Source organism: Aspergillus versicolor (genome assembly GCF_001890125.1).
Source record: "Aspergillus versicolor CBS 583.65 unplaced genomic scaffold ASPVEscaffold_11, whole genome shotgun sequence".
Taxonomy (NCBI): Eukaryota; Fungi; Ascomycota; class Eurotiomycetes; order Eurotiales; family Aspergillaceae; genus Aspergillus; species Aspergillus versicolor.
The window spans coordinates 783,652-799,725 of NW_024467534.1; the positions used below are offsets into that span (position 1 = coordinate 783,652).

The following is a 16,074-nucleotide window of genomic DNA, read 5'->3' on the forward strand; positions in this document are numbered from 1 at the left end:
ATATTTCTTCTTGATTGTCTTTCTAACAGCACTGCTGTTGTCTATTTTATGTGATTTTACATCATGCATTGTCTTTTTTACGTTTTCGCCCTTTTTTCCCATGGGGGATAGCATTACTATAGCTTGGATACTCAGGCCCAAAAATGCCAGACGTGCTGAAGATCCCTTCCCAGATATCTGGCCGCTCTCATTTCTGACACTTGTGGACATGTTCCGTTGCCGAACGGTCAATATACATGGTGGCCATCGACACTGGTGCATCGGACCAGCAACTGTGGTGTAAGTTGCGTGCGGAACCGCGGAACCTGAAAAAAAAGTGTATCTTTGCAGCCGTTTCTGTCAGGCCAATCCTACCTGACTTTGCGATTTAGCATAGATTGTGCACACGTTTAGGATTGTTTTTTTGTTAGCGGGCATTGTCCATTTACCGGGTGTATATATTGCATCTGTAGCATGATGGTATTCTTACAAACATTGTTCAAATAGACAAGCACAGGTATATGTCGGTTTGGATAACCCTCGCTGTCCATATTGATTCAGAGTGCTACTATAACTACTTCCAACACTGACTAGCTTAGTTAACTAGAGTATATTAAGAGGGACACGCCTTATAAAAACACTATCAGTAGACCAAAAAGGGCGTTGCACTACCATCTAGACTCAATAAATTAGATACTCTTCCTTGGTTTTATTGGAGTCTCTGGTTGAGTGATATTGGTGAAATTCTCGAATCGGACACCACTGCTGTTCACACATGAGCCATTCCAAGGCCGCCCCGAGGCAAGACCATCGACACTGGAAGTCGATAATTCCAAAATTAGCCTCCATGATTTCAACTGCTTTATCTACAAAAGAACAGATCTACGCGTGGCGGGGAGCCATCTCAATTACCTAAAGCGGTTAGGCGCCGGCTCGCTTAAATTTGTGTGGCTCGCCGCCCAACGCCGCTGCGGCTACGAACCCTCACAACGGGATTTTCTTACCAGGCTGTCACGACGCACCACATCCCCGGCCGGCGAGAACGAGACGTTTCCCATCGACAGGAACACTATATCCCGACTCCCGCAACCATGTCGCGCTTTTTCTACGGTAACGACAGCGACAGCGACAGCAGCGGCTCCGACGAGGAGGAGCTCTACAGCGATGAAGAGGAGGTCGAGAAGTCCGAGGAGGAATCCAGCGAGGAGGAGGGCGGCTCTTCAGAGGAGGAGTCCTCTGATGACGAGGATGCTGGAAAGACCAGTGCTAGTCGTTTCATAAAGGATATCAGCGATAGCGAGGAAAGTGAGGATGAAGAGGTGGTCAAGGTTGTGAAGAGTGCGAAGAACAAGCGGTTGGAGGAACTGGAGAGCACGATTAAACTGATGGACAATGCTCAGAAGATTAACGACTGGGCGGTTATTTCAGCCGGTTCGTGGACTTCCATTTGATATCGGGTTTTGGGATAGGGGATATAAGTCTCCATACTAACGCTGTGTTTTTTTTTTTTTTTTCTTTTTAGAATTCGACAAGCTAAACCGTCAAATCGTGAAGGTCGTTCAGTCTGGCCCTGTCCCTAAGGTCTATGTCAAGACCGTCGCGGATCTCGAGGATTTGGTCAACGAGACCGTCGCCAAGCAGAAGTCGTCCAACAAGAAGATGAACGCTAGCAACGCCAAGGGTTTCAACGCAATCAAGCAGAAGATCAAGAAGAACAACAAGGAATATGCTGCACAGGTTGAAAAGTACCGAGCGAACAAGGACGAGTTCATGGAGAGTGAGGACGAAGAGGAGAAGAAGAAGCCTGCCCCCGCTGCACCTCGTCTGAGCAAGCTGGAGCGCGTCGAGGCTCCCGCTGCTGTTTCCGGAGACGACGATGGATTCGCGACCGTTGGTCGTGGTGGAAAGACTCTTCAGTACACTCCCGAGAGCATCCTTAAGCACCTCCGTGTTATCGTCGAGTCCCGAGGAAAGAAAAACACCGACCGTCTCGAGCAGATCAAAACCATGGAGAAGCTCCTCGAGGTTGCCCAGAACCCTTACCAGCGCATCCGTGTCTACCTTACCCTTATCTCCACCCGCTTCGACCTTACCACGACATCTGCCGCTGCATACATGAGTGTTGAACAATGGAAGGCCGCTGAGCAAGAATTTGCCACCCTGCTTTCCGTTCTCGAGAAGGAGAGCGACTACGTTGTCAGTGAAGGTGCCGAGGAGTGGGAGGATGACGAGAAGCAGCCCCAGGTTACACCGGGCCAGACTCTGTACATCCCGGGAAGCATTGTTTCGTACATTGAGAGACTCGATGACGAGCTCACGAGGTCTCTGCAGCACATCGACCCTCACACCGCCGAGTATATCGAACGTCTGAGTGATGAGAAGCAGCTGTATACCAACCTTGTGCGGACCCAGATCTACGTTGAGGGCCTGACAAAGCGGGAGAAAACCGACCTTCGCCAGGACAGCCTTAACCGTGTGGTGATGAGGAGACTCGAACACATTTACTTCAAGCCTTCTCAGGTCATCACAATCCTGGAGGATAGCACGGAGAAGGCTCTTCCCTCAGAGCTGAAATCCTCCATCACAAGCGGTACAAACACTGCCGATGCCCAGGCCCTGGTCCAGACGCTATGCAACTACCTGTTCAAGAACAGCGATGGTATCCTCCGGGCTCGGGCCATGCTCGCCCAGATCTACTTCCTCGCCCTTCACGATCAGTACTACCGTTCTCGTGACTTGATGCTCATGTCTCACCTTTCCGAGAACATTGCGAACTTCGATGTTAGCTCTCAAATCCTCTTCAACCGAACGCTGGTCCAGATCGGTCTGTGTGCCTTCCGTGCTGGTCTTATCTACGAAGCCCAGAACACCCTCTCCGAGATCTGCGGTAGCGGACGCCAGAAAGAGCTTCTCGCCCAGGGCATCATCCTCCAGCGTTACTCCACCGTCTCCCCCGAACAAGAGCGTCTTGAGCGTCAACGTCAACTCCCCTTCCACATGCACATCAACCTCGAACTGCTCGAGTGCATTTACCTCACCTCTAGCATGTTCCTCGAGGTTCCTCTGATGGCTCAGACCTCTTCCTCCCCCGAAATGAAGCGCCGCGTCATCTCCAAGACCTTCCGCCGTATGCTTGACTACAACGAGCGCCAGGTCTTCACCGGTCCTGCGGAGAACACCCGTGATGGTGTCATCATGAGCGCTAAGTTCCTCGCCGCCGGTGACTGGAAAAAGGCCGCGGAGATGCTCAACTCCATCAAGATCTGGGACCTTATGCCCCAACCAGAGAAGATCAAGGAGATGCTCTCTCAACAGGTCCAAGAAGAGGGACTCCGCACATATCTCTTCACCTATGCCCCCTTTTACGACAGCCTCTCTATCTCCACCCTGTCAACCATGTTCGAGCTCCCAGAAAAGAAGATCGCTGCTATCATCAGTCGCATGATCTCCCACGAGGAACTCGGCGCCGCCCTCGACCAAGTCAACGACGCTATCATCTTCCGCAAGGGTGTCGAGCTTTCTCGCCTCCAGTCCCAGATTGTCACCCTCGCAGACAAGTCCATGAACCTCCTTGAGGCCAACGAGAAGACCCTCGAACAACGGACACAGGGTATGGCCAATGCTTTCCAGCGCGACCAAGGGCCTGGTGGCCGTGGTGGCCGTGGTCCCCGAGGTGGTGGTCAAGGCCGTGGTGGTGCGAGAATACCTGGTGGTGGCCAGCGCCGACCCGGTGGACAGCAATTCGGTGGTGGTGCATTGGGTGGAGCGATCAAGGCATAAATAAAATTGTTTTATAATGGCATGTCTTTTCTTTTTCTTTTACTCATGGTCTAATGTTCTTATTGGAATATGACTCGTATGATCATTCCCCGCGTTCTTACCCTTACGGTTGTTTACTAGAGGAATTATGTCTCAATCTTCCTTTTTTTTCGCTTTTTTCTTTGTCGTAAGCTTCATGTGGATGGATGTGGAATGTCGTATTAAGAGGTGTAAGCAAGTTTGCCAGGTATTGCGTCTAAATATTATGACTGCTTGAGATAAATACATCTCCGTAGGCCTGAGCCATCTTCGCGTATATATTCAAACTTAGACCTGCGTGAAGGAAGAGCCATACCGCACTTCGATCACTTCGAAATACCCACAACAGGACTGGAAGCTACAGAGGCTGCGTTGATCCCGGAATCGAGCCAAAGCCCGGGTTGTGGGGTAGTAATCCGGTTTTTGAGGGTTTCTCGGGAGAGAGATGGTATGGTGTTGGCATCATGGGCCATGTGTACTCATTCCAAGATGAGTGGTTTGAGGCTGGTAGCAGCGGAGTCCGTCGTCAGGAGGGAAGATCCAAGAAACTTCCAAAGGCCTCAACCATCATCGCCGTCATTGAGGAGTTTCTGAGGCGACCAATACTCCTTTTCTGCGCATTGGAGATCCACCCAAACAAGACCATCTGCAAGAAGGTCGTCGAGGACCGTTTTTGCGCGAGCCTTTTCCCAATTTAGATTGATTTGTAACATTGATACGCTCACATAGCCCAGTACTTGGATGGCTTCGAGAACGGTGGATTGATCTGTATTCAGCTCTTTTGGGATGGAGCGAATATATTGTTTGTTGCCGACCAAAATGATAGAGAAACCTGAGCTAAGGGGTTCAAGAGACTTCACGGCTCGTAGTACATCGTCACTAAAAGTTGAGAGCTGCCGTTAGGCAATACATCCTTATAATCTGACGGGTTGGGTGGAGATGCGTACTCTGTTACTTCAAGTCCACTACCAATGGCCTTTCCCTTACCTACACGCTTCCGACACTCCTCGACGCCGAGTAAACCTCCATTCTCACTACGCGTTTCACGGCAGAGCTCGACAACTCGGACAGCGACCTCAAAGTAGAAGTCGTTCATGTCCCCACCCATAATCTGGGTCCAGAAGCTGGCTCCATCGCCGAGGCCTTTGCGTGCATTTTTACCTTTCACGTTGCTGGCCGCAAGAGGGTCGACGCCAATGACATTGCACATGCGCGCAAACTCCGCGCGGAAGGTCGGGTTCGATTTGATCGTTGAATTATGCTCCAACGCGAAGGCATGGAGTAAGTTCTGGAAGACAGAGAGCTGGGTCTGGAGCGAGGAGGTGTGCGTGGAGCGTAGGTTTGCGCCATGGTTAGCGTACGATTGTGAAGCTTGAGTGCGGTTTGCAAAGGCACCAAGCCCAACACCCCGACGAGAGGCCATGGCGAAGAGCAGTTATGGTCGAGAACCAGGTTGCGGGGCATGAGAGACAACGGCGTGATTATGGGGCAAGCAGATGAGGCTTATCGGTCGATATCAGCTGATAAGCATTGCCCTATACGATAAGGGCTGCTTGTTCCAAACTAGGAAGGAAATATTTTATTATCGGGCTAGCCGTATCTGGCTAGTGTACTATCGTCTACCCACACAACCTTTTCTCTTCAACTTTGAAATTTCTCTCTTGAATTCTTTCCAGTACGACAGCTTTCGACAACCGCCCAACTCGCGAACTCAACAGACCGTCGCAATGGCCTCAACTGCTGCGTATGTTACCTTTGAACACCCCCTTGTCGGCTGATTCGTCCTACGAGCCTGTGAGGTTCAGTTTATAGTCGTCCTTCTCGCTGGAGAGGCTCCGACCAGAAATGGTCGCGAGACACCAGCTCGATTCTTCCCGCCGCCTTTCTCACCATGCGTTCGCATCGACGGAAACGTTGGAGGCGGTACACTGGGCTCGAGAAAAGGCATGGGGTATTGAGGTTGAAAGCACAATGCCTTCTCCTTGAAAACGATTGTTGAGAGCTATCGTTGGCCCATCTCTACCCTTAGGGGGCTTGAGTGGATGCACGAACAGCGTCAACATTACCTTCCTGAGCGTTATGCTTGGGGTCTTGTCGGATGAGGCTTGCAATGTTCACGCTGGAACTGCGAACGTCGCGCTGAAAATGCACGATTAGTAGCAAACTCCGAGAAGGCGTGATACTTAGATCAACCTCACCGATTAAAATTATTCTGTCGGGTGTTATCTATTTCTTCTAGCCTTCAGCATGAGAATGTGGCGCTATAGCTGCAATTCTTACACTCGGCGAAATTGTTCAGTCTTTTGCGGACAGACTAAACTGACCTTAACAGCACCGTCCCCACCCAGGACCAGGTCCTCGTCCCCGAGACCCTCCTGAAGAAGCGCAAGAGCCAGGAGCAGGCTCGCGCCGCTACCCGCGAGGAGGCCCAGAAGAAGAAGGAGGTTAGTGAAAGTGTTTTTTTTTTTTTTTTTCTTTCTTTTTTCATACGGTGATGACACCAACCATCACGCGACTAGATTACCAGTCGATGCTGTCGCTTTTGTTAACCATCTTTCGGGGCTGAGATTATTGCTTCACGTTATTTATTATGTGGTTTTTTGTACTTGCATCACGCTAACTCAGAAACTTCAGGCCAACAAGCAAAAGCGCTCCGTCATCTTCAAGCGCGCTGAGTCCTACGTCAAGGAGTACCGCGATGCTGAGCGCGAGAAGATCCGTCTTGGCCGCGTCGCTCGCCAGGAGGGCAACTTCTACGTTGCTGACGAGCCTAAGCTTATCTTCGTTGTCCGTATCAAGGGGTAAGCTACTCTATTCAAGTTTCTCAACGGATTCATTTCTAACAAAATTCCAGTATCAACAAGATTCCTCCTCAGCCTCGCAAGATCCTTCAGCTCCTCCGTCTGCTCCAGATCAACAACGGCACTTTCGTCCGTCTCTCCAAGGCTACTCAGGAGATGCTTACCATCATCAACCCCTACGTTGCCTACGGTTACCCCAACCTCAAGTCCGTCCGTGAGCTCGTCTACAAGCGCGGTTACGGAAAGGTCGACAAGCAGCGCACTCCTCTCACCGACAACCAGATCATCGAGGAGCACCTCGGCAAGTACGGCATTGTCTGCATGGAGGATCTGATCCACGAGATCTACACCGTTGGCCCCAACTTCAAGCAGGCCAACAACTTCCTCTGGCCCTTCAAGCTCTCCAACCCCACTGGTGGCTTCCGCTCCCGCAAGTTCAAGCACTACATCCAGGGCGGTGACACTGGTAACCGTGAGGAGAACATCAACGCTCTCATCCGCCAGATGAACTAGATTTTTTCTGCGTGGGATTGGTGTTCGCGGGGTCTGGACTACCGGCTGGTTGTCGGTATAATGGTCTGAATTCCGAGTTGAAAAATACAAAAGCTTTCAGAAGTTTATGATTGTGCACGTTTATACCCTTGGGCTTAGTAACTGAATTGTAGTCATCTCTTGTTGACCCTGAATTCCCTTTACGAAGAATTGTAGTCGGAGCCCACAGAAAACTAAAGATAAAATGTAGCTGTATGCACCCATCAATCTATTAAGATTCACTTGTCGGGTGATTAAGTTTCCAGCTAGCTAAAGGCGAGGTTTAAGATCTGAGTAGGAGGATTTGAACCATCAAGAGATCCTCATGGTGATAAAAGACTCTACGTCTTCTACCAGCTACAGATACTGTTACCCAGTTACTGTCTACATTTCGTCCCAATCTGCTGCCTTGTCTATATCCAAAATGGAATTCCATTTCGGCATGCTTTCTCTCCTTGTTTTAGCCCCGCTTATCATCGCTACTCACACACATATATAAATTGAAACGTAACCACTTACGAGATTTCATGCAGAATCTGAGTATATACAGAAAAAAAAAATATCTATATTTTGATAACGTCCTGCACCTTTCTACCCTTGTCAACGATCAGTCTAAGCTGTTTACCTTCCCATCCGGATGGCGATGCGGATGCTGTGGTTGAATGAGGGACGGGCTTGAAGGCACCTTCGCGGAGAGTTTCGCTGTAGAGCTCGTAGGATGGGTAATCTAGTCAATCAGTACATTTGCTTCTTATAAGACGCAGTAGTAGCGTTGTGATAGATGGGCGATGGGGTGGACATACAGCCATCAACAAAGTTATTGACCTGCTCCTCGGTCATGCCGATACCCTTTGTAGCCCGAAGAGTTCGCTCTTGTTCTTGTCGCCACTCATAAACGTAGTGGTTATCCTTGGCGTCGCTATAGAGATATGGGTTAGCATCACTTAATACCAGTGCTTGCGTTGGAGGATCCAGGCACATACATATGTATCAGCGCATCCAGCTGGCTAGTAAGAAGAAAATGTATTAGTCCAAATCCAAAAAATAAATCATCCAACAGGGTCACAAACTTAGTCAAGCCATCATATCTCCTCAATAGATCATTAACCATCTTAACGTCCTCAAATCTCACATGGCCCAGGCGGCCCTTATAGTCAGATCCCTTGTCATCTTTCGTCCGGACCGCGGCTTCCCACTTGGCCCGGAGGACATCTTCGTTCCAAGCGCGGAACCCCACACTCCACCCTTCAAAGATAAGAACCTTGATCTGCTCCTGGCCCGACTCGTTAACCGTTTCCCATTGCGCCTGCGGGACCCGGTCGCCCTGCCCGCTGAACGCCGATTTATCGTACTGAGGGATCGCGGTGGGGCGGCCCGAGCGGAGAGATGCAAAGACGGACTCGGCGAGGGGAAGGTCGTGTGTACCTGGTTGGCCGCGGTGCTGGAGGAGTGGATTGGTCGGGTTGTTCTTTGCGAGTTGGACCTGGTCATCGTGGGTGAGGTAGAGGTCGTCGAGGGAGAGAGTGACGACGGGGAGAGAGTATGGCGGCGAGCGGAGGGTGGATTGCAGCGTGGACACCTAGAGCGGCACTGATTGCTTAGCTATCCTTATTCTTCTTCCTTCATTTGCCCGATCAATCAATGCCCGTTTTACGTACCAGCACTGTTTTCCCAGCGCCCTGGACACCGTTCAGCCCCAGGAAGAACGGCGGGGTCTTGGAGGGGTCGTCCCCGTACTGCGCCTGGTGGGCCTTGAGGCGCTCAAGCAGGAACGGAATGCAGTGCTCGGACTTGTCGTCGAAGATTTCAGGCATTTTGGATTTTTGTAAAAACGGTTCTAGAACGGCGAATTGCTCGCGAGATGCAGATCCAGCGATTCATATATCAGAGGGACTGTTGATCGGGGGATGTCCGACCGGACTTAATTCCTCCGGCTGGGGAACCGTTCGGCCTGTGTAGCTTCTCGTTGTGGAGAAGGTGGGCATGTAACGGCCGAGAGATCTTGATTACAGAGTAGAGAGGATCTTCTTAGTTTGTAGACTTTGCAAACTTTAGGTAACGTGCAGATATAGTTTATGGTAGATTGATAAATGTGGACTATATACCATTGCTGCAGGGCTTAGCTTAGGGCTGGGTGGCTATTCTTAATACTTCACAGGGCTTGGAAGTTGCCACACCTTAGGTAGAACTCTGGTACTAGAAGGTGCAGTGTAACAGACTATATCCCTGCGGCGTATGCTTAATGGTACAGGTGCACAGTACATCCATGTTTCGGCGGACCCAACCACCGGCCAACTGGAAGGGCGATAGCTTTTCACGGCAGGGATCAAAAATGGGATAGAGGAATGAGAACCGCAAAAAGCTGCTCAACGGGGTCTATAAACGCAGTCTGTAGAACATAAGAGAATGAAGTATTAAATGGGTCAGCTTGGGATCGAACGATGGGCCATAGACTTCTCCAGGTATCGGAGACGTCTGAGTACTATGTGATAAATTGAATCATGTGATTAAGACAGCGTTTTCCCACTGAGCTATTTCATTTGAAAGGTAGCCCGGCAGAATCGGGATCACCGCCCCCGGAGAGATCTAGCCCCACATCATACATCATTTGTGATTTGTGGACTCGTGAGAGAAGACCTCGGGCTTCGAATCACATGAGAGCGGCCAACCGTTTGTGGAAAACAGCATAGCAACGGGAGGGAAGCAAAGAGCCGGTGGACCCGAGAGAGAGAAGAGACCCCGAAGAGTAGTGAAGAGTGAAGGACTGAGTGACGGCAAAGGGATAAAGAACTGCAGGGGCTGGCGATGTAATCGGCATGTGAAGCCGTTCCATCTGCCATGAAGTGCATGACCCGTCGGCGCTTGTGGGTGCAGAAGCACCGAGCTTGGGGTCAGCAGAGATACCTCGGCCCAGACGTGCCAGCTTGCCGAGCACTGCGACCGTCGTCACTCTTCTCCCCAGATTATTATTATTCACCCTCATCCATGATTCTTGAACCCGCTTCTCCCCAGAATACTGCTTGTTCTCTCCTTCTTTCTCCCCATCCTTAAATAATTCATATCCCCTGTTTGACCCCCTCCCTCCGTCCTATATCCTCCCCCGTTACTCTCCTGTTTCCCCTCATTTTTTTGAATTTGGTTTATCAATATGTCTGAGCTGCGCTTTGACAACCAGACCGTTGTCGTCACGGGTGCTGGTGGTGGTTTGGGTAAGGCATATGCTCTGTTCTTTGCCTCAAGAGGAGCAAACGTTGTGGTCAACGACCTCGGTGGTTCTCACAAGGGCGAGGGTCAGTCAAGCAAGGTGAGCGCCGTTGATCATGATCACAATCACATGTTATTTACCGTCAGTTCTAACTGAGTTTTTGCTTTCTATAGGCTGCCGATGTGGTTGTTGAAGAGATCAAAGCTGCCGGCGGCAAGGCCGTGGCCAACTACGACAGCGTCGAGAACGGCGAAGCTATCATTGACACAGCCATTAAGAACTTTGGCCGAGTAGATGTTCTCCTCAACAACGCCGGTATCCTCCGGGATGTCAGCTTCAAGAACATGAAGGACCAGGACTGGGATCTCATCAACAGAGTCCACACATATGGTGCATACAAGGTAGGGGTTCCGGCTATTCCGTTTCTACGCGACGGAGACTGATTGTCTATAGTGCGCACGAGCTGCTTGGCCTCACTTCCGGAAACAAAAGTATGGCCGTGTCATCAACACGGCATCTGCCGCCGGTCTCTTCGGTAACTTCGGACAGGCCAACTACTCTGGTATGTTACGCAATGATAGAATTGAGCTGGACATCGGCTAACCGTTCTAGCTGCCAAACTCGGTCAGGTCGGATTCACCGAGACCCTTGCAAAGGAGGGTGCCAAGTACAACATCATCGCCAACGTCATCGCCCCCGTTGGTAAGTCGCGCGAAAACTGTAGTTAACGGATGTGTAACTGACCCCAACAGCTGCTAGCCGTATGACTGCTACCGTGATGCCCCCAGAGGTTCTGGACCTCCTCAAGCCCGAATGGGTTGTTCCCGTCGTCGCTACTCTGGTCCACTCATCTAACACAACGGAGTCCGGCTCGATTTTCGAGATCGGTGGTGGCCACGTGGCTAAGATTCGCTGGGAACGTGCCAAGGGTGCTCTACTGAAGACTGATGCATCCCTCACCCCCGGTGCCATCGCCAGAAGGTGGAACGACGTCAACGACTACTCCAAGCCCGATTATCCCACGGGGCCCGCCAACTTCATGGAACTCTTGGAAGACGGCCTCAAGCTGCCTTCCGCTCCTTCTGGGGCTGAGCCCGACTTCAAGGGCAAGGTTGCCCTTGTCACTGGTGGTGGTAACGGGTATGTTTCCAAACTATAGGCCTAAAGACATGCCCATGCTAACCGCATCTAGTCTTGGCCGTGCTTACTGCCTTCAGTTCGCCAAACTCGGCGCCAAGGTTGTGGTTAACGACCTGGTTGACCCTGAGCCTGTTGTTCAAGAGATCAAGAAGCTCGGCGGAGAGGCCGTGGGCAACAAGGCCTCTTGCGAAGATGGCCCGGCTGTCGTCAAGACCGCCATCGACACTTACGGTCGTATCGACATTCTGGTCAACAACGCTGGTATTCTGCGCGACAAGGCTTTCGCTAACATGACTGATGATCTGTGGAACCCTGTTATTAACATTCACTTGCGCGGAACCTACAAGGTCACCCAGGCTGCCTGGCCTCACATGCTGAAGAACAAGTATGGTCGCATTGTCAACACTGCAAGCACCAGTGGAATTTACGGCAACTTTGGACAGGCCAACTATGCTGCCGCGGTATGTTAAGCGTCCCTGTCGGTCCACTGGTGGACGAACTAACGGTTAATAGAAACTCGGTATCCTCGGATTCTCCCGAGCTCTTGCCTTGGAGGGAGCCAAGTACAACATCAAGGTTAACACCATTGCTCCCAACGCCGGTACCAACATGACTCGATCGATCATGCCCGAGGAGATGGTCCAGGCCTTCAAGCCCGACTACGTTGCACCTTTGGTGGTTCTTCTCTGCTCCGACGTTTGCCCTGAGCCCTACTCCACCAAGGGCCTGTTCGAGTGTGGCAGTGGTTGGTTCGGCAGCACTCGCTGGCAGCGCAGCGGTGGCCACGGCTTCCCTGTTGACGTCAAGTTGACTCCTGAGGCCGTTGCCAAGGAGCTTGCGAAGATCACCAACTTCGATGACGGCCGTGCAGACCACCCCGAGAATATCCAGGCTGCCAACGAGAAGGTGATGGAAAACTTCAGCAACCGTAGCGGCGGTGACGGTGGTAACGACATTCTGACCGCCATCGAAGAGGCGAAGAAGGCTACTACTGACGGAACCGCTTTCGACTACACTGAGCGCGATGTTATTCTCTACAACTTGAGCTTGGGCGCCAAGCGCACCGACCTTCCCCTCGTCTACGAGAACAACGACCACTTCCAGGCCCTCCCCTCATTCGGTGTTATTCCTTGGTTCAACACCACCACCCCCTGGGACATGGGCGACATCGTCAAGGACTTCTCCCCCATGATGCTTCTCCACGGTGAGCAATACATGGAGATCCGCAAGTTCCCCATCCCCACCGATGCCCGCACCAAGACCTACCCCAAGCTCATCGACGTTGTCGACAAGGGCGCCGCTGCTCTCGTCGTTGCCGGTTACACAACCAAGGACGCCTCCACAGGCGAGGACCTCTTCTACAACGAGTCCACCGTCTTCATCCGTGGCAGCGGTGGCTTCGGTGGCTCGCCCAAGCCCACTGCCGCCCGCCCCAAGGGTGCCGTCGCCGCATACAAGCCTCCTCAGCGCAAGGCCGACGCCGTCGTCGAGGAGAAGACCTCCGAGGACCAGGCTGCCCTCTACCGTCTTAACGGCGACCGCAACCCTCTTCACATCGACCCCGAGTTCAGCAAGGTCGGTGGCTTCAAGACCCCCATCCTCCACGGTCTCTGCTCGCTCGGTGTCTCGGGTAAGCACGTCTTCTCTAAATTCGGCCCCATCAAGAATCTCAAGGTCCGCTTCGCTGGTGTCGTTCTGCCCGGCCAGACCCTCAGGACGGAAATGTGGAAGGAGGGCAACACCGTTCTCTTCCAGACCACCGTTGTCGATACTGGCAAGCCTGCTATCACGGGTGCCGGTGCAGAGCTGCTTGATGGTGCTAAGGCTAAATTGTAAACTAAACTACGGATGTGAATTGTGATGAGATGCCACTATGACTATGGCTGGAAATTTTTTTTGGTTTGGTTCAGACTGTGTATATAAATAGTTCTGTTTGATAGCAATTTCCTTTCAGTTCTACTTTTTTGTGTCTTGTAGATGTGTATCATCCTAAATCTGGTACTTAAGCTGAGGTAGCTTACCGTATTATTTATACTCATGCTTTTCTGTGGTCGTTCTCCAGACCAGCAACAAAGGCTGAACACAGCTCTATGAAACAGCACAACAACCACCCAAAATGCCAGAACGTGCTGAACAACTTTTTCACCAGGGCATAATTCTCTCCCAGCAAAACCACCCATCTATGCGAGCTAACTAACTTATGATTGACGCTGGTCCTGTTCCTGCCTCTCAACCTCCTCCCCGCCCTTCCCTTTCTCTTTAATCTTCTTCTCCATAACCCTCCTCTTCCCCTCCTCTTTCAACTTCTCATCATCATCCCTCTTCAGCCCAACCTGTGGCATGAGCCCAAACGCGAGCACAAATGCCGCTGCTGACAGAGATGCCCCGATCACGAAAATAATCATGAAGCCACGCTTGTATGCGGGGATGAGAAGGTCCCGAGCACGTTGAGCTTCGGAGTCTGGGAGAGTAGAGAGGAAGCTTTGTGGGCTAGAGAGGAACGAGCGTTTGTCTTCGGCGCTTAGGTGCAGGGGAGCCATTGAAGATGTTATCAGGTTGTTTCTGGTTAGTGTTAGTTGGGCTTTGATGACTGGCCTAAACTAGCGAGGAAGGGGAGGGGCGTACATGATTGTTTGAGCGATTGCGAGACCTAGCGTACCACCTAGGTTTCGAACGAAGCTTGATGGGGGAAGGGAGGTTAGCTAGCTAGTCTTGTTAAGATCTGGATGTGTGTAGAGACATACTTTCGGAAGGAGGTTACGACCGCCATGTCTCGTCGCTCGACACCGGCCTGGATGGCAATAAGGGCACTATGTACTGTCAGTAATGGCTAATGTGGATGATGATTTGAACTGACGGTTGTAGTGTGTTTCCGACGCCCACACCAGTTAGGAGCCCGTATCCGATCTGTTTTCCAAGACCGGAGGACTCGTCGAGAGTCGAGAAGAGACCTAGCCCGACCGCCCATATCATCCATCCGAAAAGGATGCATTCCCTGTAGCGACCTACCCAGTGTACGATGAGCCCGGATACGGTGCTACTGACGGCTGTGTTTCGTTAGCATCTTCGCCGTTATGGAGGCGGGGGGGGAGCAAGCGCCGACGTACTCTGCATCAAGGTGATGGGCAGGAGCATTGCTCCAGATTTCACGGTGGAGTAATTAAACACAAGCTGGTAGAAGGTCGGAATGTAGTAGACCTGTACAAGAAAGTTCCACCCATTGATGAACATGGTGAGACAAGCTCCGTTGACGATACGTGACTTGAATATGTGCATCGGCACCAAAGGGTACCGGGCGCCCTTCCACTGCCATAACACGAAGCCTACACAGACAGCAAATCCTACAACGATGGTGGCGATGACATGGGCTGAGTCCCAGGGATATTCACCACCACCCCACGTAAGCCCCAGAAGAAGCACTGCGGTACCCGCAAGAGCTAGAGCCGCCCCCACGAAGTCGATAGCTTTGAGCTTAAGCTTCCAGTCCCCTGTAACTTTCCGCAATGGCATGAAGAAGAGAACACAGAGCGTGCAGATTGCAGTAAGTGGAAGATTAAGCCGGAAGATCCATCTCCAAGAGTCCTCGGATATAGCGGACAGGGCACCACCGATAACTGGACCGATTCCGTTAGCCAGTGCTACCACTGCACCTAAAATTCCCTGGTATTTCCCTCGCTCTCTAAGTGGTACAACGTCGCTGACTATCATCTGAGCCACCGTCATTAGCCCGCCGCCGCCGACACCAGTGAAGGCGCGGAAGACGATCAGCTGCGTGGCAGTCTGTGCGAGAGAAGCTGCCAGAGAGCCGAAAAAGAAGATCCCCAGGCCTACGAACAGCACAAATTTGCGGGACCAGATGTCCGAAAGACGACCGTATATGAGCTGGAAGCATGTTGAAGTGCTGGACGAATAATAAGCGAACCGAATGCATGCATGGATATATGTGGAGAGGCAGCTTACACAAAGTAGCCCCCGGATATCCAAGCTGATTTATCGCTGGCGTTCAGCGCGTTTCCAATAATTGACAAGCTGGCCGCCAGGGTAGTCTGGTCCATCAAAGCTATGAGGTCGACGGTCGAGCAGGCCAAAAATATCTGTAGCCGCGTTAGCCATGAGGATCCTCCAAGCGGTGGGGTCGGCGCATTACGGTGATAATGGTGCTTCTAGGTACGTAATTTGTCTGTTCATTGAAGACATGCTGCGCCTTAGGGGAGGCTGACTCCGAGCCCGAACTGGCCGAGCCGGGCGGGCTGGAGGGTTGAGGTTCCTGGAGGACAGCAGCACCCGACATCTTTCCTCTCGCTGGACATGCTGGCGAGCAAGCGAAAGGGGAATTGGCCGGGGGTTATATGGGTGTTAAGCACTGGGTCCCTCCTATTCCCTTCTCGGGCTGAGTGACACGGCACGAGCGAATCCGCCGGCGAACGACGAGCCCACCGCATTGAAGAATAGGGTGGAACAATTAGCTAATTGATGGGTCAGAAGTATATCCAGAAATCCGGGCCTGCCATTGTCTCGTGTCTGCAGGGCAGGATCACTGGGCTTTGAATTGCCGGGAAGATCAGGGAAGGGAAAGAGAGAGAGAGAGAAAGATCGCCGCAAATGTGCTCAAAACACCTC

The 16,074-nt window shown here is 51.7% G+C and overlaps 6 protein-coding genes across 6 annotated transcripts; 3 read left to right on the forward strand and 3 right to left on the reverse strand.

The window, feature by feature from the left end:
* Window positions 1-954: 954 nt before the first annotated feature.
* Window positions 955-4,038, forward strand: nip1 (translation initiation factor eIF3 core subunit c). Its single transcript, XM_040813482.1, has 2 exons — window positions 955-1,410; window positions 1,502-4,038. The coding sequence occupies exons 1-2, from the start codon at window positions 1,071-1,073 to the stop codon at window positions 3,757-3,759; spliced, it is 2,598 nt and encodes an 865-aa protein (XP_040672551.1). The 5' UTR covers window positions 955-1,070; the 3' UTR covers window positions 3,760-4,038.
* A 180-nt stretch (window positions 4,039-4,218) lies between these two features.
* Window positions 4,219-5,200, reverse strand: ASPVEDRAFT_200971 (ESCRT-II subunit protein SNF8; the record flags this gene model as incomplete). The annotated part of the gene is made up of 2 exons (XM_040809332.1): window positions 4,219-4,656; window positions 4,725-5,200. 2 exons carry the CDS (start codon window positions 5,198-5,200, stop codon window positions 4,338-4,340), a joined length of 795 nt encoding a protein of 264 aa, XP_040672552.1. The 3' UTR covers window positions 4,219-4,337.
* A 304-nt stretch (window positions 5,201-5,504) lies between these two features.
* Window positions 5,505-7,397, forward strand: ASPVEDRAFT_65372 (60S ribosomal protein uL30; the record flags this gene model as incomplete). Its single annotated transcript, XM_040815800.1, has 4 exons — window positions 5,505-5,521; window positions 6,110-6,221; window positions 6,412-6,578; window positions 6,632-7,397. The coding sequence occupies 4 exons, from the start codon at window positions 5,505-5,507 to the stop codon at window positions 7,089-7,091; spliced, it is 756 nt and encodes a 251-aa protein (XP_040672553.1). The 3' UTR covers window positions 7,092-7,397.
* A 118-nt stretch (window positions 7,398-7,515) lies between these two features.
* Window positions 7,516-9,175, reverse strand: ASPVEDRAFT_46140 (TDA10 family protein). Its single transcript, XM_040813483.1, has 5 exons — window positions 8,768-9,175; window positions 8,180-8,688; window positions 8,093-8,116; window positions 7,913-8,028; window positions 7,516-7,836 (listed from the first exon to the last, which is right to left on the reverse strand). Exons 1-5 carry the CDS (start codon window positions 8,921-8,923, stop codon window positions 7,673-7,675), a joined length of 969 nt encoding a protein of 322 aa, XP_040672554.1. The 5' UTR covers window positions 8,924-9,175; the 3' UTR covers window positions 7,516-7,672.
* Window positions 9,176-10,108: 933 nt separating this feature from the next.
* On the forward strand, window positions 10,109-13,471 carry mfp (putative peroxisomal multifunctional beta-oxidation protein (MFP)). Its single transcript, XM_040810761.1, has 7 exons — window positions 10,109-10,413; window positions 10,488-10,715; window positions 10,768-10,876; window positions 10,927-11,016; window positions 11,067-11,454; window positions 11,507-11,915; window positions 11,968-13,471. The coding sequence occupies exons 1-7, from the start codon at window positions 10,258-10,260 to the stop codon at window positions 13,288-13,290; spliced, it is 2,703 nt and encodes a 900-aa protein (XP_040672555.1). The 5' UTR covers window positions 10,109-10,257; the 3' UTR covers window positions 13,291-13,471.
* ASPVEDRAFT_46143 (putative MFS drug transporter) lies at window positions 13,220-15,907 on the reverse strand. Its single transcript, XM_040813484.1, has 7 exons — window positions 15,602-15,907; window positions 15,415-15,548; window positions 14,562-15,355; window positions 14,312-14,501; window positions 14,199-14,264; window positions 14,080-14,133; window positions 13,220-14,016 (listed from the first exon to the last, which is right to left on the reverse strand). The coding sequence occupies exons 1-7, from the start codon at window positions 15,743-15,745 to the stop codon at window positions 13,653-13,655; spliced, it is 1,746 nt and encodes a 581-aa protein (XP_040672556.1). The 5' UTR covers window positions 15,746-15,907; the 3' UTR covers window positions 13,220-13,652.
* Window positions 15,908-16,074: the final 167 nt, after the last annotated feature.

Excerpts from the sequence above, each read along its gene's own strand:
- nip1 (XM_040813482.1), top strand. The coding sequence starts at position 1,071 with ATGTCGCGCTTTTTCTACGGTAACGACAGCGACAGCGACAGCAGCGGC. Across the intron at positions 1,411-1,501 it reads CTGGGCGGTTATTTCAGCCG|AATTCGACAAGCTAAACCGT; the intron begins GTTCGTGGACTT and ends TTTTCTTTTTAG.
- ASPVEDRAFT_46143 (XM_040813484.1), bottom strand. The coding sequence starts at position 15,745 with ATGTCGGGTGCTGCTGTCCTCCAGGAACCTCAACCCTCCAGCCCGCCC. Across the intron at positions 14,134-14,198 it reads GTCGTAACCTCCTTCCGAAA|CTTCGTTCGAAACCTAGGTG; the intron begins GTATGTCTCTAC and ends TCCCCCATCAAG. Across the intron at positions 14,017-14,079 it reads GCAATCGCTCAAACAATCAT|AAACAACCTGATAACATCTT; the intron begins GTACGCCCCTCC and ends AACACTAACCAG.
- mfp (XM_040810761.1), top strand. The coding sequence starts at position 10,258 with ATGTCTGAGCTGCGCTTTGACAACCAGACCGTTGTCGTCACGGGTGCT. Across the intron at positions 10,414-10,487 it reads GCGAGGGTCAGTCAAGCAAG|GCTGCCGATGTGGTTGTTGA; the intron begins GTGAGCGCCGTT and ends TGCTTTCTATAG. Across the intron at positions 10,716-10,767 it reads ACACATATGGTGCATACAAG|TGCGCACGAGCTGCTTGGCC; the intron begins GTAGGGGTTCCG and ends GATTGTCTATAG.
- ASPVEDRAFT_46140 (XM_040813483.1), bottom strand. The coding sequence starts at position 8,923 with ATGCCTGAAATCTTCGACGACAAGTCCGAGCACTGCATTCCGTTCCTG. Across the intron at positions 8,117-8,179 it reads AGATATGATGGCTTGACTAA|CCAGCTGGATGCGCTGATAC; the intron begins GTTTGTGACCCT and ends TCTTCTTACTAG. Across the intron at positions 8,029-8,092 it reads CTGGATGCGCTGATACATAT|CGACGCCAAGGATAACCACT; the intron begins GTATGTGCCTGG and ends ATATCTCTATAG.